General features: G+C 54.2%; 1 protein-coding gene across 3 annotated transcripts in view; it reads left to right on the top strand.

Moving 5' to 3' along the window:
* Positions 1–22,184, top strand: part of FBXO21 (F-box protein 21) — a 45,001-nt gene extending 22,817 nt beyond the window's left edge. For 2 of the 3 annotated variants that reach the window (XM_039229510.1, XM_039229355.1), the window contains 5 exons: positions 484–663; positions 1,745–1,877; positions 9,318–9,529; positions 11,258–11,415; positions 20,023–22,184. In XM_039229510.1, coding sequence (XP_039085441.1) covers positions 484–663; positions 1,745–1,877; positions 9,318–9,529; positions 11,258–11,415; positions 20,023–20,210 — 871 coding nt within the window. In that variant the 3' untranslated portion in view covers positions 20,211–22,184. The remainder of the gene's footprint in view (positions 1–483; positions 664–1,744; positions 1,878–9,317; positions 9,530–11,257; positions 11,416–20,022) is intronic. The other variant, XM_039229426.1, reaches the window with a different exon arrangement.
* Positions 22,185–27,128: the final 4,944 nt, after the last annotated feature.

Raw genomic sequence — 27,128 nt, 5'->3', positions numbered from 1 at the left:
GGGCATGTCTGCAGAGCTGGGGGCAGGACCCTTGGCCAGGCCAGGGCTCTGTAACTCTCCCCACAGCCCCAGGGGCCCAGGGCCCACAGACGGTAAGCCTGCTAATCTGCAGAATCCTAAAGTGCCTCGGGTCTTCCCAGCCAGCTTCGGATAGAGCGTCTTGTAGACTAGGTCAATAAATTCTCTTGTGTTCTCTTAAACTTGGTTTGATCTGTCTTAATCTCCCCGCAGAACTATGTGTGACAGCATACATCAGTGCTGTTTCCTAAACATCTGTGTCCTTTAGTCATAACACAGCAGGGAATGTCTAAAGGGTCCGATTTTAAACTTTAGGCGAGGCCTTAATATTTTAAGTAGAAATGCTGGTGTGTTGATATTCAGCCTCTAATTTGAGCTTCTTGCGGGGCGGGGGGAGGGGATGTTAGACACTGCCTCGTTCAGCTCTGGTTTGGATTTGGCTGACTGCCTGCGCTGTCTGGATAGGGCGACCCTGGACATCTTCGACTACATCTACATAGACGCTTTTGGGAAAGGGAAGCAGCTGACGGTGAAGGAGTGTGAATACCTTATCGGCCAGCACGTGACGGCGGCGCTGTACGGCGTGGTCAATGTGAAGAAGGTGTTACAGCGAATGGTGGGGAACCTCTTAAGCCTGGGAAAGCGGTAAGGTCTTCGTGGTTTTCCGGCCCTCCCGCAAGGTGCGTGTCTTGGAGGCCCGGCTTGCTTGCCCTGCAGAGAGGGCTGTGCTGGGGCCTCCCTGCCATGCGGCCAAGCTCTAGATGCCATGGGCACAGCTGGGCCGTCTGCGGCTGTCTGCCCGCCGTGGAGAGCAACTCAGCCCTGTGACGGAATGCTGTCCTGGCTGAGGCTGTGCCGGGTGACTGACACTCCTGCAGCTGACTCGTGCAGGTTTTCTGTGACACTGAATGCATTCTTTAGCCACCAGAATATTTGAGACCCGTAAAGCTTATTTTTCAGGGCAGGATGTTTTCCGGTCCCAGTGGTTTGTCGTCTTTTGGTTTATACGTTTCTATCACTTAGATAAGAAGACAGACAAAAGTATGAACCCGTTTCACTTCTGAGCCCGAAGAAACTTGTCTTACAGGAATAATAGAAGATTGTGTGCTGTAGTCATAGTTCTCTAATGGTGGACTCGTTTGTTTTTTTAAAGTAGAATGTGTTTTTTAGGTTCGTTACAAAACGGAGCAGAAAGTACAGAGAATTCTCATCCTCCCCCGCCCCCCCCCCAACATCCCCCATCAGAGTGGGACACTAGTTACAGCCGCTGGAGCCCACGGATGGGTCACCCTCAGAGTCCATAGTTAACACTCGCCTCCACTCTCGGTGCCGCATGTTCTGTGGGTTTGCGGGAACGCGCAGTGACGTACCCACCTTTGTGCTTTTGTGCAGAGAGTCGTACCGCCCTACGAGGCCTCTGTGCTCCACCCAGTCAGGACTTACTTTTAATTACGTGCAGTGTTACCAAAAGTGCTTATGGCTTTCATGCTCATCACCAAAGTGGGGTATAAAGGTTAACATTTCTTCTGGGGCTTTTTTTTATTATTATTATTATTATTATTATTATTAAGATCATTGTGAGTATTTGCCGAACAGAGAGGAAGTATCAGAATCCAAAAAGGTGTGTGGCTTTGTGTCCCTTACTTATAAAACCTGGGTCTTGCAAACGAGGGTCTGAGCTGCGAGGCAAGCAGAAAGTGAGGCCGTGATTGGTTCCCCCAACTAGGGAAGGCATCGACCAGTCCTACCAACTCCTGCGAGACTCGCTGGATCTCTACCTGGCGATGTACCCGGACCAGGTGCAGCTGCTCCTCCTGCAAGCCAGGCTCTACTTCCACCTGGGCATCTGGCCAGAGAAGGTAATTATTTTACTTTGATGCTTTGCACTTGCCTTAGAGAGGGAAAACTAGCTTGAAAGGCGGCTCTTTGAAATTTATCCTCATATCAGTCAGCGTGGGGCATAAGCGTGAACTTACTCTCCCGATCTTGACCCGTCAGATAAATGTTTTTTGTCCCCTTTAATCTAAAACCCTCAGTGGCATTGCCGGAGCTGCCCGGTGTCTTTGTGGCCCGTGCCTTAAATAACACCTAGAGCCGGGGCGCCTGGGTGGCTTAGTCGGTTAAGCGTCCGACTTTCGCTTGGGTCATGATCTCGCGGTTCGTGGGTTCGATCCCCGCGTCGGGCTCTGTGCTGACTGCCAGCTCAGAGCCTGGAGCCTGTTTCAGCCTGTGACTCCCTCTCTCTCTGACCCTCCCCTGCTCACGCTGTCTCTCTCTCTCCTAGAAATAAATAAAATATTAAAAAAAAAAAAAAAAATAACACCTAGAGCCACGAGCCTCAGCCCCCACTCACCTGCGGGCGCTCAGACGTGTTTCCCCCAGGTCACCCTGAGTCAGCAAGGGGAAGCAGAACTTTAACTGTTCCCTCCAGCAGAGCTGGTAGCTCTCACACTGACCACACGTGAGCACCCCTGTTCAACAAGGAAAAGTAGATCTCGGGTGCGTTCCGGTCCAGCTGCTGGACTTCACGGACCGTTTCCATCTTTGAAAACTGTTGAACTTCAACACAGCCCCCCCGGGCTCCGCCGTTCTCAGCGGCAAGCACCGTCAGAGGACGTGGCGCCTGCGACTGGACCCGACCCTCGGCGCGCTGGGGGTGCAGCGGGTGTGTGAGTCCGATGGCGTCCCAGCGTGGGGGCGCTGCGCGTTCCCGTCGCGCCCTGGCTTTTCCACGGAGATGTCTTAATAGTCCGTTTTGTTTGTTTCGGGCAGCCTGGTGAGAGAACTTTATTCTGGGTTCTCCCAGGGACATCGCGGTAAACTCCGCCCGTTACTAGAGAAGGGCAAATAGTGTGACCCCGCGTTGCCTAGAGCCAAATCGTCTCATTTGTTCCCACTTCAAAGCTCTGGAATTGTGGTGAGAAAGGACTCGTCAGTAGGGACATCCCTAGGCTCCTCTCTCAGAGAACATCTGTAGCCAAAGTGGCAGATGGCCTCCCGCACAGCGTGTGGTCGGCCAGAACCAGACCCTCCACCGAAGGTACCGCCTGCTTCCCAGAACCTCTTGTCCACAGCTCAGTCGTTCATTCTCCTCTTTCGCTTTATTTTTGTGATGCTGGGATATACATAACCCTTTTTTGCTACTCTTCTCTTCAGTTAAGGAATGAGATCATTTGTAGAATGCTGAGACCCTTTTTAGAAGCAAATTCTGTGTTCCATCACACAGCAGCCTCGGAGGCGGTAAGGTTCACATCTGCCCTGGGGGCGAGTCTGCAGGCGCGCTGACATCCTTTCCTTTGATGATGGACTCCGTTTCGTGCCCACGCTGTGCGCTGGGCACGTACCTTAGTGTCCTGCTTGGGTGACCGAGAGTGCCGTCCTGCCAAGCACATGTCACCAGAGCAAGTGCCCAGTGCTTATTCGCATTTCCTCACGACGACCATTGATTTGCTTCTGGGGTTGATCCCCTCATTCGGGATCAGGAATGCAAAGTGGCCCCCCTCCGGGAGTGTGTGCTTGAGCTAGGCTAACGCCCCCGGAGAGAGCTGGAAGACTGGGGAAGATCAGGAAGATTCCAGGGGCCACTGAAGCCATGGGGAAAGGCTCCTCTCCAGAGAGAGTGTTCAAGTGGACCTTGAAGGGTGGGAAAGCATTTCAGAGGGCAGAGAAGCAGGCTGTCCGGTGGGCGGGAGCGGCCTGTGCGCGGCAGAGAGGTGGGCAGGCCGGGCGCTGCGGGCCCGCCCTGCAGGGTATGTGTGCACGTAAACGTGGGCAGCTGCGTGTATAAAATGGTTTTCGGATCAGTTTCTGGAGGACTTGGAATAGTTGGCCTTATTAGGTAAAAGGGAAACATTCCCACACTGGGAAGACTGGAAAGTCAGCTTGTTTTTAGTTGAAGTAAATCAGGAAGAGTGAAGAAACATAAGTCCACTCGGTCACTGTCCTAGCCCAGAGTCCTTATGGCTGTGACGGAAAGAGATAGTGGAGGGTGGTCACGTTTTGAAGTCACCAGCACCAAACCCTGTGGGGTGGGTGCTGGGTTTTTGTCATTCTAGAAGTAGTGAAACTGAGGCAGCGGGAAGTCGGGTAACCTGCCGAGGTCACCCTTGCAGGCGGCGATGGCATCAGGAGTTGCGCACGGGCGGTTTGGTGCCCCTGTGGGCCAGCAGGCTGTGGGGGGTGGGGACTGTGAGGCCGGCACTCGGGCCTGTTCTTCCTGCCACCAGAACCCCCTCCTCAGTTTGACTCGTGGCCCGCCCTTCCCCCTTCCTCCTCCACGCCTCCCTGGAAAGGATCTCCTTCCGGTTTTCCAAGGCAGCCCCGTTTTCCTTTATGTCTCCTGCGCCTACAACTCCCTGCTTCTGCCATCGGCATTCTGCTGACTCCAGCCTTTCTCATCTTTGGGAAAGAACTGAAAAGTGCTCCCAAGACATCCCTGCCGCACTCCCCTGCGGCCACCTCCTTCTCTCCCCTCCCCTGCAGGGCTCCAGCCCCAGGTGGCCGCGTGCCTTGCCTCCCGCCCGCGCCCCGGAGCTTGGGGATCATTCCCCCACACACGCTGCTCTTGCCAAGGGAGCTCATGACCCATTTACCAAAACCTTTCTTTTTGTTGCCAAATCCATAGATACTTGTCTTTCCTTATCTGTGTTGATCACTGAGGGGCATTTGCTGCTCAAAACACTCTGTTCCTTTGACTCTGGTCTGTGGTTCTCAGGCTGTTGCTAGTTCCTTGTCCTGTGTTTTTTCCCTGCAGGGTAGTTTCTAGACTTCTGTTTATGTCTTTCCCCAAGGTGACGTCTCCTGGTCTCCTTGCCTCAGTTACAATCCACAGGCTGACAGCCCCCGGCTGACGTCCTGCCTGGACCCGAGGCTCCAGACCCACACGCCCAGATGGCCGCCGCACGTCTGCACATGGCCCGTCCCCTAGGCCTTCCGCCTGCGCTGCCCCCTGCACTCTTACACTCTGAACCCGTTCCGTGCACGGCCGCCGGAGCAGTCTTCATAAAATGTCGGCCCTGCCCCCGCAGTGCTCAGAGCCCTCCTAGTGGCTACCCCCGGGTCTTGAAGGTCAGGCTCCTTCCCTCCGGTGTGGCCTACGAGATTCTTGGCGGTCTGGCCCTCCAGCCTGAGCGGCCTCAGCTCTCACAGTTGCCCCTTTCGTACTCTGTGCTGCCCGCACATCCTCCATCTGACTGTTCTCTGGCCTTGGCGCTTGGTGCGCACCAGGGCGCTGCCTGAAACCCCTCTCCTGGGGCCTCAGCCCCTTTGCTGCTGAACCCCCAACCCGAGCCCGGCTGTGGCAGTCTGGGTGCCTGCCCTGCCGCACAGCTTTCTCCGCCAACACTGGCTGCTCGTGTACTGTGCCTTCACCAGGGCCTGCCCGGGTCCTGGAGGGCAGGGACCGCCTCTGGGTGGTTCTTCACTGTAGCGGCTCCCTGGCTCTCTGCACTAGGCCCAGGACGCAGGACATGTCGAGAAAATGGTTTGAACAAGTGACAAGGAACTTCCTTAGATGGTGAGGGAGAGGATATCCAGATTTTCCTACAAGGGAGACTGTTTGGGCACATTAAAAGTGGGTATATGGATGGGGCTTCTGGTGGCTGTCAGTTAAGCATCCAAGCTCGGTGTTGATCTCAGGGTCATGAGTTCGAGCCCCCATTGGGCTCCGTGCTGGAAGCCTCCTTTAAAAAGTGGTTATTGGGGCACCTGGGTGGCTCATTTGGTTGGGCAGCCAACTCTTTCGGCTCAGGTCATGATCTCACAGTGGTTCATGAGTTTGAGCCCGGCATCAGGCTCTGCTGATGGTGCTGAACCTGCCTGGGATTCTCTCTCTGCCCCTCCCCCCACCCCTCACAAAACTGGGTGTTTGGAGAACAGGTTTGTTTCAGGGGCAGGAGAAAGTGTTCAGTTTGGGGGTTGTTGAGTTTGATACGACTGGGGGCCATCGGGTGAAGCTGACGACATCCGGTGGGGGCTCCCGCATTAGCATCTGGGGGCTGAGGCCCCAAAGCAGAAGAGCCCACAGACAAGTAGAGGTATGGGCGGAGCCGGGCACTCGGCAGAGAGCCACAGGGACCCTGCAGTCGGGACAGGACAGGGCCAGCACGCTCTGCCACTTGGCTTTGTGGGTGTGTTGTATCAGAGGCACATCTCAAATGAGGCCCATTTGCTTACGTTTCTGTCGCAGGCTGCTTTCCAGCCATGGAGGGCAGAGAAGAGGGCAGAGAAGGGTGGTTGCATCGGAGACCTCACGGGCTGCAAATCCTCAATTACCTTCTGGCTCTTGGCAGTAAAGGTTGCCAGTCATGAGTGATAGACCCCTGTGTTCCAAGATCCCTGCCCCCAAAATTGTGGGCTCTTGGGATTGTCAGCCTGGACATTTGGTTGGAGACCTCATGGCGCCCTCACTATCCCCAGCACTGAGCTCGGTCGTTCAGGAGCACACCAGGCCCCTGTCGTGGGGTCTTTTCTGTTTCTGCCCTCTCCATTCACCATGTCATCCGCACATCAGGGGAAGGTGGCAGTAATTATCCCCGAACCTTGTCTCTTCCTGATCCTACAAGTCAGTTCAAACCTTCCCCTGTGCTTAGAAGACTTCCGAGTTAGGTCTGTTCCGCTTATCTGCGGGGGAGGGGCTGCTAGTTAGGGAGGGAAACCTTGTCTGTAGAATGTAGCGGAAGTGTGGTCAAAAGTAACTATGGTCAACCCTTGCATGGGGCTCTGTGCTGACACTGCTGGACCTGCCTGGGATTCTCTGTCTGCCCTTTGCCTGTGGTTAGGGGAGTTAGGGGCGCTGACCCCTGACACAGTCAGAAATCCACGTGTAACTTTTGACTCCCAAAACCTAGCTGATAGCTTGTTGAGTAGAAGCCTTACGGGTAACAAATAGGTGATTAACGTATTGTGTATGTTACCTGAGTCACATGTTGTGTTCTCATAATAAAGTAAGCTAGAGGAGAGCAGATGTTCCTGAGAAAATCACAAGGAAGAGAAGATACATCCACAGTCCTGTACTAAAGAAATCCTCGTACAGGTGGACCCAGATAGTCAACCCCGTGTTCAAGGGTTGGCTGTGGTTGGAGCTGTGGATAGGAGCACAAGAAAGCCACATGCAGGCAACGGAAATGGAAGCACACCGTGCACATCCGAAGCTTGTAGCTTCAAAGGATGAATATTATTAGTGTCCCCCACATTACAGCACAGTACCAGTTAAAGCAAAGTTGGGATGGTGGATGGAAATTGGCTCTCAGTTGATACCAGTTGAAGCCAAGTTTGAGGGGCCTAGGGTTATACCATTCTGTCCATATGTGCATGTATGTGTGTGTTTTTAAGCAATTTTATTGATTTTTTTAAAAAAATTTACTTATTTATTTTGAGAGAGAAAGGGCACTCACATGGGAGGGGCAGAGAGGGAGAGAGAATCCCAAGCCTACTCCTCACTCACTGTCTACGCGGAACCCAACATGCAGTTTGAACTCATGAACCGTGAGATCATGGCCTGAGCTGAAATCCAGAGTCACACGTTTAACTGACTGAAGCACCCAGGCACCCCATTTTTTATGTGTTTGAAAATTTTCCCGACGGTGAATTAAAATGCTCCTGCTCTTGCTCGGGTGAGATGGCGGTTGAGACCTTAGATTTGGAGTCCTCCTCGGGCCCACGTTCTCCCTCCGCACCTTCACGCCCCTGGCATGTTCATTAACTTCACAACGCCTGATTCCTCTTTGGAAATCGGCACTGACTATACTTCACGTTGGGAGGATTAAGTGAAATCGGAAATGTGATGGGCTTGACACGGATCAGTGATCAGTGGAGAAGCAGCGTTCACTGAATACTGAGATCCTGCAAATCTCAGTCTGGAGGACAGGAGTGGGCTTGGAATAACATCTTACATTGCAAAAAGCTAGTTTTTGGTGGTTTTTTTTTAATGTTTGTTTATTTCAGGGAGAGTGCACGCACTTGCATGGGAGGAGCATGGGGGTGGGGAGAGAGAATCCCAAGCAGGCTCCGTGCTCAGCGCGGAGCCAGACTCGGGGCTCAATCCCATGAACTGTGAGATCCTAACCTGAGCTGAAGTCGAGTCGGATGCTTAACTGACTGAGTCACCCAGGCACCCTGCAAAAAACTAGTTTTCACAACAATTTCAGTGGGTCAAAATACATCAGGAAATAAGACAGTTATTAGTCATCATTTGATACATGAATAAACTAAAGGTGAAAACAGTTTGCTGGATCTGGGACTAGATTCCAGGTCACTCTGCCTAATGTCCTCTTAGGGCTCAGTAAATGGGAAAAGATCCTGTTTCCAAAAGAACATGTCAGAGACCCTCTGCTGAATGCCATCAGAGAACAGGTGCTAGGTGGTGTGTGTGGGTGTGTGTGTGGGGGGGTGTGTGTGTGGGGGGGGGGGGGGTGTGGGTGTGTGTGGTGTGTGTGTATGTGGGGGGTCAGAGTGGGGGTGTATGTGGGTGTGTATGTGGTGTGTGTGTGTGGTGTGGGGATGGGGAGATATAGGGGGTGTATGTGGGGGGTGTGGTGTGTGGGGGTGTATGTGGAGGAGGTGTGGGGGTGGCAGTAGGGGGGTGTAGAGGGTGTATATGTGGGGGGGTGTGGTGTGTGTAGAACTTTGTCTGAATTGTGGTTCCCTTAGCAGCACTGTGTACAGTAGGAAAACAACCTTGGAATCAGTTCTGCCGCGAGCAGCTTAGTCATTTACACTCCGCACAGACGTGGTGTCTCCTTGCCCGCGTGAGTTCGGAATTCCGCTGTGATTTCAAGTATCTGAAGCGATCAGTACGCGTTCAGAACCTTGAGACCCACATGTTCATCAGCTAAGCTAACGGGCATCCCTTGGTGGCTTCTCTGTAGCCCCTTCCACTTCCTTGCTTAGTCTAGTCAGCTCTGTTACACGTCCCCTTGGTCTGGATTGAAGCGGCTGCTCCCAGTTCATCAGCGGCGTGTTTAAGTCATCTCCTCTCTGTGTATGATAAATGGAAGCCCCACGCTGACCCCCGAGTGTTAGAACCTTCTGTGGGAGTCCCTAATCAGACATGCCGGAGGCGGCAGGCTCTTGCCCTGTCCCCCTCACTTGTTCTGCCCACCGTGTTTCTAAGTGATTCCCGTGTTCCTGCTGGTTGCATCGGGTGTGGGGCCACTGCCCCGTGTTCGAGGTGAGACCACCGGCTCCCAGACCCGTGGGCCACCAGCACGGCCCCGCCTTGCCGTCCTTTGCCAGGTTAGGTAGCTCTAAATCCCGTGCTGCGAAAAAGAAAAGGCCTAAATGAAAATATTATCTCCTAGTCTTTCTGTCTTGTCTTGAAGGTGCTTGACATCCTGCAGCACATTCAGACCCTCGACCCCGGGCAGCACGGGGCGGTGGGCTACCTGGTGCAGCACACGTTAGAGCACATCGAGCGCAAGAAGGAGGAGGTGGGTGTGGAGGTGAAGCTGCGCTCCCACGAGAAGCACAGGGACGTCTGCTACTCCATTGGGCTCATTATGAAGCATAAGAGGTGAGTGGCCGTGGCTGCCGTCCCTGCGCGGCAGCAGAGGACACGCGTGCCTGCGAGCGCGCTTCCCGGGAGCCGCGGCGACGGACTGGCCACTGCAGGAGCCGAACGAGGCTGGACTGCGTCTGCACTTTTTGTTTTGTAAGAAGAGACTTGCTGTCCTCGCTCAGGGCCTTCTAACGTAAGGATATGTAAGCCGGGGCTTTTCCTCTCATTTCCTCCTGTCCTGACGCTCCCTTTAATCTCCTTCCCCAGGAACCCCGCTGCAGGGCAAGCGCAGGGTCGATTTACGAGGCAAAACCAAACTGCATCCACGGCGACTGTGTCGGTTACGATTTATAAGCCACTAGCAGGCTGGGAGCGGAGGGTTCCTGTCCTCCCCAACGGGGTGCCGCAGAGCTTTAAAATGCACTTAACGTAGGGAATGGGGACTGGAGTTGCATTGTGTCACATTTCCCCAGGGACGACACGGATTGGCTAGTAAACCTATAAAAAGAAGCTCATTCAAGTTTCCTTTTATTAAGCACGTCTTCCAGTGTGTCCTTTTTTCATCTGAGTTACTCCTCTTATGGGTTTTTAGCCCTTTATCCTATTACTAGTGTCTGTGTGCATATATGTTGCAAATATCTTGTCCTAGTTTGGAGCTAGTATATTTTGTCCGTTTATTTTATTTTTTAAAATGTTTTATTTTTCTCTGAGAGACAGAGAGACAGCGTGAGCGAGGGAGGGTCAGAGAGAGAGGGAGACACAGAATCCGAAGCAGTCTCCAGGCTCTGAGCTGGCTGTCCACACAGAGCCCAATGCGGGGCTTGAACCCACGAACCGTGAGATCATGACTTGAGCCGAAGTCGGATGCCCAACCTGCTGAGCCACCCAGGCGCCCCTATTTTGTTCATTCAGTGCATTCTTTTTTTCTTCAACTTTAACATGGAAATTTCAAGCAGATATGAGTAGAGACGAGTATAGTGAGCCAGACGATGCTCCCATACCCAGCCTCAGCAGTTGTGGGGACGGTCCCCCTTCACTGTTTCATCCCCCTAACCCCACCCCTCCCCAGAAGCCGGTGCCAGGTGTCATTGCATCTGTGGCTCACCTGTAGCTAGTTCAGTGTGTACTAAAAGGGTAAGGCCTTGCTCTCTCCTTTAAAAGTATATTTTCCATTGTCTTGTCATATCTCAGAAAAAACCAGCTCCTTCACCTCGTCACTTAGATCTAGTCAGAGGTCCTGTTTCCCCAGTTGTCCTATAGGTTTTTAATATCCTATTAAATTAAATCCTAATATCCTAATGTCCTTGAATCTGGGTCCTTTAATACTGTTGAATTGAGTCCTCTTTTCCCTTATGGGCTGTATTTTTCGTTCCTGGTTTAAGGACTCTTTTTCTGTCCCGTGTCATGAAGCCAGCCTGCGAGTTCTGCGTTTCCTCTCTAGGCCCTTGTCCCACCAACTACTCACTGCTCTCAGGCCTGGGTCCTGACCCCTTTCCCCGGTTGGCTGACCAGTTGTCGGTGACTCTCGGTTGAAGTCTGGTTTTTCCACCTGAAGTGCTGTCTTGATAGTGAGAGGGGTTTGTGAAGGGGCCAAGAGTGCCCTGAAAAGTGCTTCACAGGGATGAGAGCAGGGAGATTTGCAAGAACACGAACTTCAGAGAAGCCCCGTCATCAGTTACGTATTTCATAGTTGCCGTGACAAGGTCCAGGGAATTGATTTGCCACTGCTCTTACATTAATTAGGTACGGCTATAACTGTGTGATCTATGGCTGGGACCCCACCTGCATGATGGGACATGAATGGATCCGAAACATGAACGTCCACAGCCTGCCTCACGGCCATCATCAACCTTTCTATAATGTTCTGGTGGAGGACGGCTCTTGTAGATACGCAGCCCAAGGTAAGCACCCAGCCCTGCCTCCACCTGTGGTGACACACAGGCCCACGTGAGCACACACTGGAGCACTCTGGTGTTGTGGCCACCGTTGTTTAGAGATGGCTCACCTCATCAGGGCCGGGGTTCTGCTGAGCATGGGTGGGTGTGCCCCGGTGCAGCCGTGCCCTGGGCCAGACAGTCCCTGCCCCTCGATTCTCCCCTCCTCACAGCCACACCCACGACCCGGTGCTGTTGCCGACCTCTGCCGACCTTTGCCATTCATATTCCCGAAAGTCTTGCTGCCCAGGCCCTGCCGTTGACTCCCTCCAGGCAAGAGGGCCGGCCGGTGCCCTGCCCGCATGGCCTGGCTGAACTGGAGGGCACTGAGCAGGCAGTGTTGGGAGGACGCCCCCAGCAGCCCCGGGGGGGCAGCCGGCCCTGCGTCCCCAGAGATGCCCTCGAGTGGCCACTGTGGGAACTGCAGCCCGCGGCGCTGGCCCTGAGAGCCCCTCGCAGTCAGCAGGGGCTCCGTGGTGTCTGGGGCCACTGCCAGCCCTGAGAGGTGCTGGTCCAGGGCCCTCGTGGCAGGGGGAGGGGGTGGCGTCTGTAGGGGCAGATGCCTCCAGTGTGGGTGCCCTCTTTCTTTGCTCCCCCATTCACTGGGGTGAATGTACTGCCTGGCTGCCTGTCAGAGCGTTCCCAGCTTTCATCTTATAAAAACAAACACAAATGTGGGGCACCCGGCTGGCTCAGTCTGAGAGCCCGCGACTCTTGATCTTGGGGTTGTGAGTTCGAGCCCTGTGTTGGGTGCAGAGATTACTAAAAGAAAACTAAATAAATAACCACAAAGGCTCGGGTAGTGCTGCTGTGTGACAGGCAGTGTTCTAACGTGTATCACCTCCGTCTGAGAGCCAGCGATACTGTCACCGTACCGTGTTGTAGATGAGGGAGCCGAAGCACATGGGGCTCGTCTAAAGTTTAACTTAACAGAGTGTGCATTTGAACCCGACACCCTGGCGGAGAGCCTCGTCCTTAAGCGTCATGGCCACACCTGTTTGTGTCTGACCTGAAACAGCAGGCTTTCCCTAATTCGGGATTGTGTATCAGATGCGTAAAGATCTCAGAACTGTCAGAAAGACTAGAAAGTCTCCTATTAATGTTCACTGGTCAGAAGCTGAGAGAGGGTTGTAAACAGAATCAAGAGAGGTGTGTTCTTTGAGGCCATGCAGGTCGCTTAGCCTCCGTCAGTGTGCTGGGCCAGCTGTAGGGGAGGCTGTGCGCCCTGTCAGATGAAGGGGCCGACGGCAACGTCATCTCACTTTTGACACCGTGCCATTAAAAACAAAATCATGTTAACAGTGTCTAAAAGCCAACAAATGATTTAGAGATTATCGGATGGCGCGGTGGGCTCTTGCACCCGCACTGATCACCTGGTAAGCACTGCACTTCACCTGTCCCAGGAACAGAGGGGATCGTCCCTTCCCCAGCACTGTGGGCCGGTGTCCACTGTGGGTGTGCCTTTGTCCCCCTTTACGTATGGTTGATATTAAGACATCTAGTATTTAACGTTTGAGTTTCTAGAAACATTTATATCAACTTTAAAATAGGCTTTTCAGAGTAGGTGGAACTGGGTGTGCAGTTTCAGGTGTTCTGAATTTGGTGTCCGTGTTGGGGATTCGGGAATTCATCCCTAACAGGTCTAAGTAGACTTTCGGGGTGAGGTTTATTAGAGTTGTGGTATGGTGATGAATTGGTTACAAAAAAAAATCTGGTCGCGATTCTGCTTTCTAAAACTGAGATTGAGCTGAGTGACTGTGAGCAGGGTTAGCAAAGTTGCCTTTTTTAGTTTGAAATTCTGAGACTTTGAGAAGGTCTTAGAAGCGAACAGCCAGTATTCCCGGACCAGAGCTGTCCGTCTGCCCCGGGGCCCTGTCGGCCCCCGGTCGCTGTTGCCCGGGTGTGGGCTGCGGGGCCAGAGTGCACCCTGGCCGTGGGCGCGGAGAGGCTTCGGGGCTCTGGGGCACCCCGTCTCTCTGTCCTTGCCCTAGGACGTCAGCTGTATCTCCCGAATGTCTCTCCTGCTTCCACCCACCGGCCTCCGCTCTGCCTGTCTGGTGAGGAGGCGTGCCGTGGGGTGCTCCAGACCCCCGCGGATGCTCGCATCTGTCTCACAGGAACTTCTAAACATAAATGCAGTGGGGCCTGGGTGGCTCACTCGGTTGAGCGTCCGACTCTTGATTTTGGCTCAGGTCATGATCTCGCGGTTCGTGGGTTCAAGCCCCACCGTGGCCTCTGCACTGACAGCACAGAGCCTGCTTGGGACTCCTCTCTCCCTTTCTCTCTTCCCCTCCCTCCCTCACGCTTGCCCTGTCTCAAAATAAGTAAGTGTAAAATAACAAGGTGAGTGTAAACAGCATGTCGTTAACAAGATGCTAACCTCCTTTTTTACAACTTTCGATTATAAGCATTTTCAAATATGCAAAATGGTCAGAAATATACATCGAATACCCCAAACACCGTCCATTAGATTCAACAGCTAGCATTTACCGTATTTGTTTTCTCAGTGGGTAGAGATGTTAAGCTTCTGCTGGACTTTTTGAGAGACTGTTGCAGACCTCACCACCTAAATGCTCAATCGGGCATCTTCTCAGAATAGGCTGTTTCTCGGCGTCGCCGCAGTTAGGTCGCCACGTGTAACAAACAGACGCTGTCTGCTGTCTGGTGCTCGTCCGTGGTCCGTCTCCCCCTTGCCCCTGGCACAGCTCTGATGGCTCTTTGCTGCTCCGTGTGACCCAGCCAGGACCCACACGCTGCAGTCGGTCGCCAGTCTCCTCCCGGTGAGGCCGGTTCGTTCCGCACTCCTCACCTTGTTTCCTTCCTGTCTCCTGTGCCTGGCCGAGGAGCCCGGCCGGGCCCAGCATTCTGGATTCGTCTCGCTGTGTCCTTCCCTGTTTGTCCTAAACTGGAGGCAGAGCCCGAGGCTGGATCCGATCCGGGTAATACTTTTGGCTCGACTGCTCACTGTCAGCTGCTGTGTGCGTCACCTGCGTCCCCTCCGGAGTGCGTGGTGACCAGTGCCCACTGTCGGCCGGCCTGCTGTGGTCCACGTAAGACACAGTTTTCCCTTTGCAGCCACCACTGACGTCCTGCGCATGTCCTGTTCCCAGGAACCGTGATCCCTCATTTTTGTTTCGGCGCCTGTTGAATCTCGTCGCCTAAATCATAGGAGAGTTGCCAATGCCATTCTCTCCCATTTCTGTGAACGAGAGCTTCGCTGGCCCTCCCTCTCCCTCCCGTTTTCCTTGCTTATTTCTCTGTCACTTTTCCCCTCTCCTCCCATAAATTCCTGAATTACTTCAATTTTGTTTAGAGAGAGAGAGAGTGCAAGTGAAGGAGGGGACAGAGAGAGGGAGGGAGAGAGGGAGAATGCACTGGGGCACCTGGCTGGCTCCATCGGTAGAGCATGCTTTTTTTTAATATGAGATTTTTTTTTTTTTCATTTTTTTGACGTTTATTTATTTATTTTGAGAAAGAGAAGGCAAGCAGGGGAGGGGCAGAGAGAGGGAGAAAGAGAACTCCACACAGGCTCCATGTTGTCAGTGTAGAGCCTGGCAGGGGGCTCAATCTCACACACCATGAGATCGTGATCTGAGCCAGAATCACGAGTTGGATGCTGAAGTGACCGAGCCACCCAGGCACTCCAGGCATGCAATATTTGATCTCGGGGTTGTGAGTCGAAGCCCCATGTTGGGTGGAGAGATTACTGAAAAGTAAAATCCTAACACTTAAGTATTTTTTGCACCTTTCCAGTTTAATTTATTTGTATCAGATTACTTTGTTTTCAGATCTCTTCATGATCTAAGTTTGTACCCTTTGGCTCCGGTAACCCTGTTGGGGAGAGCCCGCTGATGAGCACTTCCCTAATTGTAAGCTCTCCACAGAGAGTGGAGGAGTGGATTAGAAGCCACACACATCCTCAGAGAGCTTCAGTCTGCACGATGAACAGAGTTTTTCTCTCCACGTGTGAGATTTCAGCTAACCCAAGTGGGGTGCCCATGGATAACTTTTGCTCCCGCTACGGGGCACACTTGAGCACCTTCCAGACATGGGGGCCGGGGTGGGGTGGGTGGGCAGCACCTCCTGCCCAGCTTCCCGTCCCCGTGCTTAGACCCTGCAGAGAGCGAGCCTCACAGATGGTCCGCACCTGAGTCCACTGCCCGCACTGGAAGGCCAGGGACTCACCGCAGTGTGACCGCACAGTCCCGACGTAGTCTTGTACGGAGGGACCAAGCCCCTCGGGGAAGGCTCGCGACATGGTGCGCCTCGCCGAATGTCAGCTCCCGCCTCCGTAATTTGTCCCACCCTCGGGCTGTCCCTGGCAGTCTGCACGTGCCGGCTGGTGCGTGAGGGGTCCCGTGGGGGTGAGTTTGCATTCTCAGCCCTCTCGGGGGTGATGTGCTCCTTCTCCTGTCCTGGCAGTCCTTCCACCAGAGACACGCTCGTGCACGTGTCTGTTCTTGTCGGGAAAGGACAGCAGTGTCATTGAAAGGCTCGCCAGGGAGCCTGTCCAAACTGCAGAGTGCTAAGCTGCAGTTAAATGATGAGTTGCAGATAAGTGCTTACAGTATGTTTCATATCATAAACACACAGAAACATCACCAAGTTCTCTTTATATGTGGGGGGGGCTCTGCGTGGTGGCCCTGTAGCTTTACAGAACTGGATTTAGATATCTGGGAAGCTGAAATTTTTCTTAAGTAGCCTCCATGGGGCTTGAACTCATGGCCCTGAGATGAAGAGTCGCATGCTCTACCAACTGAGCCAACCAGGTGCCCCTGGGTAGCTGAAAATAAGATACACAGGCACGGGGCGCCTGGGGGCGCTGAGTCAGTTAGCCATCCCACTTCAGCTCAGGTCACGATCTCGTGGTTTGGGAGTTTAAGCCCCACATCGGGCTCTGTGCTGTCCGTGAACAGGGGAGCCCACTTCGGATCCTCTGGCTCCTTCTCTCACCGCCCCTTTCCCACTGTTGTGCCCATGCTCGCTCGCTCTCTCAAAAACAAGTAGACACATTTATGTGAAAATGTCAAGGAAATTGGGAAAGGCTTGTTAAGATTTCTCTGGGACTTTTGGGGCGCCTGAGTGGCTCAGTCGGTTAAGCATCCAACTTCGGCTCAGGTCATGATCTCCCGGTTCATGGTTCTGTGCTGACAGCTTAGAGCCTGGCGCCTGCTTCAGACTCTGTATCTTCCTCTCTCTCTGCCCCTCCCCACTCATGCTCTGTCTCTCTCAAAAATAAATAAATGTTTTTAAAAAAAAGAATTTCTCTGGGACTTTTAGGTAGGCCCTGTTTGATATTTTGCTCACTAAAGTTTAGTATTGCTTAGAGTTTTCAGTACTCTTCAGGTGAATTTTTTTTTTTAACTTTATTTAGTGGATTCGTATTTGTCCCTCATAATACATAGTACCATCTTCATTATCTTTTCTCCTTGAAAATGTTTTTGTATTAGTACCTTCTTTCCTGTTTTGCTAGGAGCCTGGGCAGGTAATGCACAGAACCCAGGCCCCGCCCCTCCTTACTGGCCAGGCATGGCTGTGAAGGTCCCTGCCACCGGCCTCCCATGTGGCTTCTCTGCCGGTCTGTGCTGTCCGTTCCTCGCTTTGGACCCACACACAGGATTCTGCACAGCCGCTGGGGTCACTTTTTTCTCCCATAACCTGACCTTGACTTCCTGTCCTCTTTGCAACACTCAGGAGCTGCTACTTAACACACAGAAAAAGAGTCGGGGCAGGGGTGGGGGTGGGAGGTGGGTGATGCTAAAGCCGACACCTGAATCCGTCAGAGCAGTCGCTGTCGGCATTTTGGTCTAGTCCGTACTTTGTGGTGGGGACTGTCGTGGGCATTTGTCAAGCGGCGGCCCCGGCCTCCCACCTGATGCCAGCGGCAGCGCCCGGTTGTGACAGTCAGACCCACGTCCACGAGCTGCCGAGTGTCCCGCCAGGGGCAGGGCAGCCCCCGGGTGAGAACCACTGCTCTGGGCAGACCGGCAGTAGAGCAGCTGTTCTGAATGAGCCACTTGAATTCTTTTTGTTTTAAATATTTCCATCATCCCTACTGATGACAGGTGGCTGTGGTCCCTGCAGAGCAAAGGGCTTTTTTGCCTCTTGGTGGTGACTCCAGAGTCTTGGCCCTTCCCCCAACACTTCTGTGTTTCTTGGTGGGAACATGTGAGGCCCTCGGCCATGGCTGCAGCCCTCAGGCCTGGCGGGGACGCTGGCGACCAGGGCAGGTGCAGCAGGGCCATTTCTCAGCCGGTGGCGATGGTAAACGGCTGAGAGTTTTTTACACTGTTTTTTCTAGCTGCAGCACAGGAAACCTATAGAACCGGGGCACCTGGGCGGCTCAGTCAGTTAAGCGCCTGAGACTTGATCTCAGCTCAGATCTTGATCTCAGGGTTGTAAATTCGAGCCCCACTTTGGGCTATGCGCTGGGCATGGCGCCTAGTTATAAAAATAAATACATACATATTAGCAGAAAAGAGAAAACCTGTAAAATCTAAAGGAAATAAAGTTCTCCGTAGAGATCCAGCGTAACGGGAGCTGCCCGTGTTCACAGACGGCTCAGTCCCCCTTCCCCTCGGGCTCCTGCGTCCACAGAGCACCGGCAGCCGGAGCCTGCGCTGCCCTCCTGGGGCCACGCGGGCCCTCCGGTCAGCCCTCCTCCGCCCCTGAGCCCTCTGTCGTGTGTCTCCTCCTCTGATGCCCTCAGCCCTGGAACTGGACTGTCTGGGTTTGAGTCCCCGTACATCCTGGGCCAGGCCTTTCTGTCTGTGTCACAGTTTACTCGGCTGCAGACGGGAGTTGTGACGAGCCCCTGGTGCACGCCGGCTGCCACGGTGCCTGGCACGCCCGCTGTGAGCGCCCATTGGTAAGAGTACAGGGAAATAGTATGCCGTGGACGGGGCGGCCCTGCCGCGTGGCCCCCAGGCTCTGTCTGTGGTGTGTTTTCCTCCCCCTTCCCTCGCAGCGTGTGGAAACCAGGTCACAGCCACGGCGAGCTGCGGTGGACCGTTAGACCGCCCTTGCGCGCTCGCTGAGTAAGGCTGGGCTCATCTCCACGCTCATCCTTGCACACGGTGTGTGTGTTTTCCTCGGCAGCACCGGTTCTCAGACTGCTGGCCCTGAGTGTGTCGCACTGACGCAGCCTGAAGAAACCAGTCGCTGTTAGCACAGAATTTCTTTACATACCTTCTCATTTTGTTAAAAAAAAAAAAAACCCAAAAGAGTCCCAGACTGAATCACGCAGTTCCTTCCCGCTCCCAGCATCAGTTAAAGTCTATGCTTCCAGAAGAGGGTCTTGTGGATGCTGGGGATGCAGGGCCTCTGGAGGGAGGGCACGGAATGTCCTGGATTTGCATTTCAGGACGTTTGCCCCGGCTCTTCTAGGGACAATTGGCTGCTCTGTTTGTGTCAGGCCCTGGGCTAGGCTTGCACGGAGAGTCGTTTGTCATCTGAGTGAGTGATAGGCAGTGCGGAGTGTGGCTCTCTCCCGATCAGAACCGAGCCTGCCCTGGTCCCCGGTCACAGTGGGACGGTCTGCCTGGCCCAGCTCCTCTTGGGGCCCGGCCCAGGGGGTGTGGCTCTGCTTCTTCTGAGTGGGGGGCTTGACGCTGTCCTTCCATCGGGCTCTTGGGGGAGCCATTTTTCAAAGTTTTGGGAGGAGAAGCGATGTGAACAGAGTTCAGCCTTTTGTTTTATTTTTTAATGTTTTTATTTGAGAGAGAATCCCACGCAGTCTGCGCTGTCAGGGCAGAGCCCAGTGCAGGGCTCGAACTCACAAACCGTGAGATCATGACTGAGCCAAAAGCAAGAGTCAGGTGCCCAACTGACTAAGCCACCCAGGCGCCCCTAAGATGTCAGCCTTCTGAATACCTTGTACATATGTCTTCTGGTGGTTTTAAGGAGTCTGGTGGCAGAATGGCGAGCAGGGAGAGGAGGTAGCAGGGTCTCCTAGGAGACCGTATGAGTAGCAATAACCCACATCCGTACAGGTGGGAGGTGCGAGCCGCCCATCGGCTCCTCCCGCGGGTTCCCCACAGCCCAGGGCAGGCTCGCCTGCACAGCCCGCAGCCGGGACTGAAAGGCACCGGGCAGGGCCCAGGCGAGGCGAGGTGAGGTCTGCGTGGGAGCCCCAGTTACCAGAGGAGACGGATGGCGGGGGCCAGACGTGCAGCCACGTGGTGCGGGGGCTCCACGAGGCGAACTGAGGCAGACGGCGGGCAGGCTTGGGTGCCCTGGGCCTTGTACGCTTGGCTGTTTGCGCGATCGAGTCAGAGGAACGTGACGCACCTGTAGTTCGCCAGTCCCCAGAGGCTGGAGAGCTGCCGGGGCCGACCTCGTGCCCAGAGAATGGGAAACATTCTCTGTTCTGTGTGGAGCCGGTGGGGCGCGTTCCTCCAGCCCCCCGCCCGTCCCCACTGCTTTTTCCCGTTACCTCTCCAGGCCCCATGCACGTGCCTTTCCTTCTCGTCTGCCTCACACGAAAGGGGGCGAGCGATAGGATGCTCTCTGGATAAACGATGCTGCAGAAATGCCCGTGTTAACAAGAATGTCCATGTGCCTCTTTACCAACAGAAAACTTGGAGTATAACGTGGAGCCTCAAGAAATCTCGCACCCCGATGTGGGACGCTATTTCTCCGAGTTTACCGGCACTCACTACATCCCGAACGCAGAGCTAGAAATCCGGTATCCAGAGGACCTGGAGTCTGTGTATGAAACGGTGCAGAATATTTACAGTGCAAAGAAGGAGGACGTAGAGTAGCGTCCAGTCGAGGACCCCGAGCCTTTGCTGCTGCCGCTGTCTCCAGGAGAACAGGATTCCGGAAGAAGACGCCTCCACGGATCTCTCTGGGTTCACACCACCAGGAAAGCCACTTAGCCAGTGGCGCCGGCTGCCTCCTGCCAAGTTTAAGTGACGTGTGCTCTCCTCCAGCCGCAAAGACAATGTCGCTCTCCGCTACACTAGTGAATTCATTTGACGGCACTGTGTTCAGTGGCATGGCTTGTGTGCTTGTCCTGTGGTGACAGTCTGTGACACTCTGTCTTCATGAGGCCTCACAGTCGACACTCGTAGAGTCCTCCTTCCTGCCCACTTCCCGTTACGTCTGTCTACACTCGTCTCCGACCGTTCCATTTGCCGGACCGACGGGGTTCCGCGTCCGCACCGGCTCCTTGCTGGGCTCGCCGCAGAGCGCGTGGCCCGGGGCGGGCACCGGGGCCCCTTCGCCCTTTCCGCTGCTCTTCAGCTGCAAGGACTTTAACCCACGGATGCTGATCAGACCCATCCGGCTTGTTTGTTCCAATATGTGAAATAGATTTCAGCCGTCCTCACCCTTCCTTTACCTGAAGCGGGAGTGCGCCGAGCCTCGCCCTCCCGGTTCCCCCCGGGTCCACGCTCCCCTCTCTGCGAATCCTTAGTTTTCTTGTCTCCCTCACGTGAGATCTTGTGAGAAAGTGCACCGTCATGGCCTTTATGGATGGATTTTCCCACAGTCGTCTACTTTTCCTCCTTTGAAATAAGTACTTTTTTTCCTCTTTTAATTCTAAAAATTATTCCAGTATCGTAAATAGATCTTAAGTCCGTGACGGGTTCTCCTTATAGTAGGAAACGCAGTCTGGTGTTAAAACGTTCACTTCTAGAAACCACACTCTGTGGTCTCCAGAGACCTAGAGGAGGTTTCACTTTTGGAGTCAGAAAAAAAGAAATCATGAACCTTACACATTTTTTAAGAAGGAAAGAGGAGGTTCCACGTCCCCTGTCACCACCCAGACTCCCCCTCAGACCCAGCCGGCTGTGGCAGGGCGGACGCAGTAAGACGTCTTTCATCTGAGGGGTGCCCATCCGGGGGGGCGGAGGTGGGCGTGTCCTGCTCCCTCGAGTCTCCGCCGCCCCGAAGGTCCCCGGGCTCCCGCTCCACACCCTTGGCCCCCGCGCGCCCGCCGCTCTCCACCTGCCAGTCCTCACGCGAGCTAGCTAATTCGTAGTTAACCGGCAGAAGCTAACTTCCGGAGTTAGGTCCTACTTACGCTTCTCTCGGAATCGAAAAGACCCCGCTTGCTGTAGGGAGCAAGGAGGCCTCCCGGGCTGCGATCCGACCCCGCCTCGCCCCCCTTCTGTGCATTTATCTGCATGTGGTGCCCCACACCCCGTTTGATGACGGCCTCGTTTCCCCCTTTGGAAGCCCCGGGATGACCGAGGTTTGGGGAGGCCACCAGAGACCACTTAGTCCCTGACGGCTGGCGAGCCGCTGTTAGAAAGAGACGAGGGTCTGGCCGGCCCCCGCCAGCCCGAGTTCGCACTTGCCAGTCAGATCCAGAGCCTGACGGTCCCGGGCGGCCTGGAAACCCGGCCACTCCCGGCACCCGGCCCTGGCGGGCCGGGGCTCTTACACTACTCTTGTTTAAAGGTGAGAACTAGTTAATCTCGAGGTAATACTAACAGAAGCATTACTAACAGACTGTGGAGCATGCTGAGTTATCGTTGCTGGTTTCCTGGTTTGGTTTCCTTTTTTCTTAGAGCAACATCAAAGCCAAGAAGGATGGTTTGACCTTTACTGACCCAGTGTAAATATGTATCTAGACCGTTTTTAAATGTGTTTCTTCATGAATGCTTCATTTGGCTCCAGGAAGCCTGTGTCACCTGTGTAAGTTGGTATTTGGGCACTTTATATTTTTCTAAAACCGTGTTTTGGATCTCCTGTACTCTAATAAATCGTAAGTTTCTTTTTAAAATTTTTTCCAAAAGTTTTCTCCATTTAAAGAAGTCCTGTCATAAGAAAGTAGGACTTTTGCAGTGTTAAAATACTAAACATTTGGGTATAGTAACTTCCTTTTCTCTTCAAACGAATGCCAAGGTTTTTTTGTACAATGATTAATAAATGGAACTTACCCAGAGAAACCACGCAAGTGGCCTGCACGGTCTCGTTTCGGAACAGAAAGCCTGGCCCTGACGGCGACAGAACGCCTCTGGCTTCCCTTCTGATCCCAACATGCAAAGCTTGGCTCCACTGAATTTTTCTTAACGTTGGTGAGTGAACAGGGTACCTTTATTCTGTGGGTTCCCGGCCAAACAGCAGTTTTATAAGCTGCCCGGGAAGGCTGAGGGCACCTGGCTGTAATGCGAACGTTGCAGCCCTTTGCTGACGTTAGAGACCTTGGCACAGAGGGAGAAGGGCAGGTGCCGGTGCGTCGTTGACGAGGCGACAGCTGCACGACGTGCTGCGTGTCCACGGCGCCCCGCGGAGCACGCGTTGTCCGTGACGTCCCCGCGGGCCATGCGGAGAGCAGCGGTCCTGTGCCACGCGCTCGCCGGTGTCCTGCGCTGCGGTGGGTCTCGGGCCCGTCACGTACTGTCGTGTGATGTGACTTTATGAGAGGAGAGTGTACTGTGCTGTGTCTTCCCTGCTTTTCAGACCCCAGGACTTTCCTCCACAACACACACACACACACACACACACACCCCTCACACACAGCCCCCTCGAGGTCCGGTGTTTGCAGACGTGCTTTGGGAAACGCTGTGCCCACACACACACACACACACACACACACACACACACACACCCCTACACACACAGCCCCCTCGAGGTCCAGTGTTTGCAGACGTGCTTTGGGAAACGCTGTGCCCAAAACTAGCCTGCCTTCTCCTCAGGCTAGTGTGGCCACGCGGCTCTCGTTTGGAAACGTCCATCTAGCCCGATTCTGGAAGGCTGACTCACGCGCATCCGCCCAACCCTCACGGGGGAGCTCCGTCGGAAGCGCGTTCGCACGGCGAAGCTGTTTTACGCGGGAGCCAGCAGTCATCCTGTTGCTGAGGCGGTTTTGCATTTCAGAACACCTCCTGAAAGACCTGTTCTCGTTTTAAAACGTCTCTTTCTTAGCGCATTAAACCGAGTCCAGCGTTTGCGTTCTAGGCTTTCTTCCACCACTAGAAGGGGAAATCCTTGTTTGCCTTTCTCCATACTCCAGGTACGTGAACTCAGATTACCAGCAGCCTTTGTCATTTGAAAAGTATCCTGTGGCCATAATAATCCAGACGTAGCTCTTCATGTTTTCTTGTTTGTTTTTTTGGAGGAAAGGAGCGGATGTTCATTTAGACGAAACGCAGAACTTGGCCCTGTGACCGCTTTATTTCTGGAGACGTCGACAGTTGTATTGCATGTGTTATTTTGTATTGCAAGCTTACCTTGAGCCAGCACTGGCCGAACCTGTATTCTTCACGGCCGCCCTCTAAGGCAGGGCCAGGTAGTCAGTTATTTTTCCGGGCCACGTAAGGTCACATGTTCTTTGTTCTTAAAAACGTAGACGACCTTCTCGGCTCGAGGCCCGTAGACAGAACAGGCCCTGGGCTGGGCTGGCCCGCGGGCCCCGGTCTGTGGCGCTCTGCTGAGGTGCGGGCCCCGCCAGCCCCCTGCCGCACAGGCGGGGAGCCCAAGCGCGCCGCTCGCTGGTGGGACAGCGGGCGGGAATCCGGGGTGTCTGACCTCCGAGGAGCCCCGGCTCCGGACAACCACACTACCGCCACCTGTAGCAACTACCTCGCACTGGTTTTATCCTTTGCAGCCACTTTACCTTCTAAACGTTTCGGTTCTGAAAACTTAGAATCTCGAGAGGAAAGGACATTCCTGCGGTGACTAAAATTCTGTGCAATTCTAGACTAACTGTATTATGGCCATTAGCGATGATTGTATTAGGGTGATGCCGGTTCTGTAATAAATAGACCCAAAAACATACCATGGCTCGAACACAATAGAACTTTCTTGCTCACCTGACACCAGGCCGGGGAGCGGGGTGGACGGGGGCCCTGCTGTCCACCTGCCGTATGTGGCTCCCAAGCACACCGTGGGGCCATCGTCCACCCGTCCCGAAGGGCAGTGAGCGCAGAGGGACATGTCTGGGGGCCCCCACGCGCGGAGGCTGGGGGTGGCCCTGGGCGGCACGGCCACTCAGGTTACGCAAGGGGGCTGGGAACGAAGCCCTGGAAACCGATGCGGCCAGTTCCCCCTGCGTGTGCTTCCTCCGCAGGGAGACGGCCTCTGCGAGGTCAGGCTGTCCACGATGGCGGACACTTCAGTCCAGAAACTCGCTGGCTTGGGCCGCAGCAGCACGGCCACCAGTGGGGGCCGGGGGGGAGTTAACTCCTTCATCCACACTCCGCAGTCCCTGCAGCAGATGACCATGAGAGGGACGGAGGGGACAAGTCACATGTGTCGCTTCTGCCTCAGGGACCAGACGAGTCGTGCACGCACCAACCCACAGCATAACTCTGGGGGAGCCTTGGGAATGCCTCCCGTGCACCCAGAAGGAAAAGGAAAGGTTTGGGGGCTCCGCCACATCTGTGCCTCTCACCCCAACCCTCTCCTACCCACTTCCTGTGTCCTGTCCAGCGTCCGTCCAGCATGGCTTCTTGGGGACCAGCCCCATGAGCTAGAAGTTTTGACACTCCCCTCCCCCCGCTACACATTCAGTGAGGGTGCAGGGGCCAGACAGCTGCGGTACAAAGTGCCATCTGGAAAAAGAACGAGAAGCACAGAAGCCAGTGCTGCCAGTGACAAGATGCTGCTGGGCAGGCACTGTGAAGCCACCCCACGCCCCCCATGGTGGAGGGGAGAGTGGCTGCTGTACCCCTCCTGCCCTAAGCCCAGGCCTCCCTGGTCACACCATGACTGGGGGGTGGGGGTGCGTCCTCCCTGGGTGCTGGGCACCTTGTCCGTGTACTTCTGCCTGGTGCAGGTTTGGGGCGAGCCCTGGGTGCCTTTATTTTTACCAGCTTGTGATTCCTCGGGCAACGATCCCTACAAACCCTTAGCCGGCTACTCACCCATCTTTGCCTGTGATCATCGTTCTTTTCCAGAACTTTCCAGTCTGCTCCATTTCCTTGCCTGTGCCTGCCTGTCTCTCCCCCCGCCCCCTGACTTCAGCCTGCTATTAACCACAGCTGAGTCCAGCTGTTTAAAGAGCCTGCGTGGCTCAAAGCGATTCTCATGCTCCTCTCTTGCTGGGGGGTGCACGGAAACAGCTGCCTTCTTGAACCTAGGAAGCCCAGGATTTCTGACCTCTGGTTCTCATGTTTTTCCCTGAGCGTCTTCCTTGTGACACCAGCAGGCGGCCGGCACACCCTGTATTCTCTCAGCTGCCTGCTCTGGACCCGCCGCGGCACTGCTGGCTCTAATTGCAAACGGTGAGCAGAGCCCCAGACACGGCCTTTGCACCTCCCAGCTGCCGCACCTGTTCCTTGCCCCCGGCTGCCGAGCCAACGCTGTACCATTTAGGTTTTTGTGACAGCGGATCCCCTTGCAAGGCTTTTAGTTTTGGGGGCGACGAGGGTAAGGGGAGGGTGGTTTTTTGTTAAGTTTCAAGTTAGGCTACTGTTTCCATAGGAAATTCTCCTTCCCCGTTTGGCAGAGCAGAAAAACCAAACACGAAACAAAAAAACACAGCTGAAGACAGTGACGGCAAGCTTTCTGGGGATTAGAAAGAGCTAGAAGCACCTTGTTCAGTGAACTTAGGAAAAGAAGTTGACAGAATAAAGGAAAGAAATCTGGGGAAGAACCAGGCGGGCAGTTCTAGAAAGAATCCTCGCAGGGCCAGAATTCCCAACTGCTTCCCTTAGAAGGACACAGATCTTAACGGAGACTTTCATATTCAAGCCGCAGAAGTCGGAGCACTCTGAGTGAAGGCTCGTTTTTTCCTCTCCGTCTCCAAAACCTTGTCCCCGCCCCCCGCATTGGGTTTTGGAATTCTCTAGTAACCCACCACTTACTATACGGTGATGTCCTCCCTCGGTCATGGCCGCAGGACAGGAGGACATTGACTTCCCTCCTCCCTGCTTGCTCCTTTGGCTGGTCTGCCCATTAAATTGACACGAAACAGATGAACAGGAGAAAAGCTAGTAATAAATGTAATTTCTTACTTAGGGTTGCCCGTAGAAAAGCCCATAAAGCACTCAGAGGAGTGCCCAGAGCGGGCAGCTTGGTACCTTCTAGACAAACGACACATTTGTGAAGAATCGAGAGCAAGGGGTTTGGGTGTGGGGGTCGCAGATTAGTGGAGAAGCAACCGGGGTTGTTTCCACAGCCTTCTCGGCCCCCAACTGCCTGTCTTTCCCCTGGCAGAAGGAGGGTACCGAGCCCAAGGGAGGTGGATTTCCCGCTCTCAGGGGGGCAAAGGAGGGTCAGAGTGTCCTGGACCTGGCTGCACTTTCGTTCCAAATAATAAGCCACAGTTGGGTCCTTGGGGGCGCCCGCCCTGAGCCCCACCTCCTGTTCTATGCAGAAGACTTTGCCCGCAGGCTCTCCTACGGGCCCCCCCCTCAAACCCCCTTCCTGGCTTTGCTCAGCCTTTTTTTCTCCCCCACCCACCCCAGGAACTTCAGACAAGTTTTTCCTCATCACCTCCCCCATGAAATTGTTTGGCTCTTTTTTTTTCTCAATTTAGGTGAAATTCACATGACATAAAATGAACCATTTTATTTTATTTTTTAATTTAATTTATTTTATTTTATTTTATTTTAATGTTTGTTTTTGAGAAAGAGAGAGACAAAGTCCGAGTAGGGGAGGGGTAGAGAGGGAGGGAGACACAGAATCCAAAGCAGGTTCCAGGCTCTGAGCGGTCAGCACGGAGCCCGACGCGGGGCTCAAACTCACAAACTGTGAGATCACGACCAGAGCTGAAGTCAGACGCG

Source organism: Hyaena hyaena, unplaced genomic scaffold (genome assembly GCF_003009895.1).
Source record: "Hyaena hyaena isolate Hyena2069 unplaced genomic scaffold, ASM300989v1 scaffold_0, whole genome shotgun sequence".
Taxonomy (NCBI): domain Eukaryota; kingdom Metazoa; phylum Chordata; class Mammalia; order Carnivora; family Hyaenidae; genus Hyaena; species Hyaena hyaena.
Note: the sequence above shows the minus strand (reverse complement) of the source record. Positions and strands in the feature narration are given on the sequence as shown.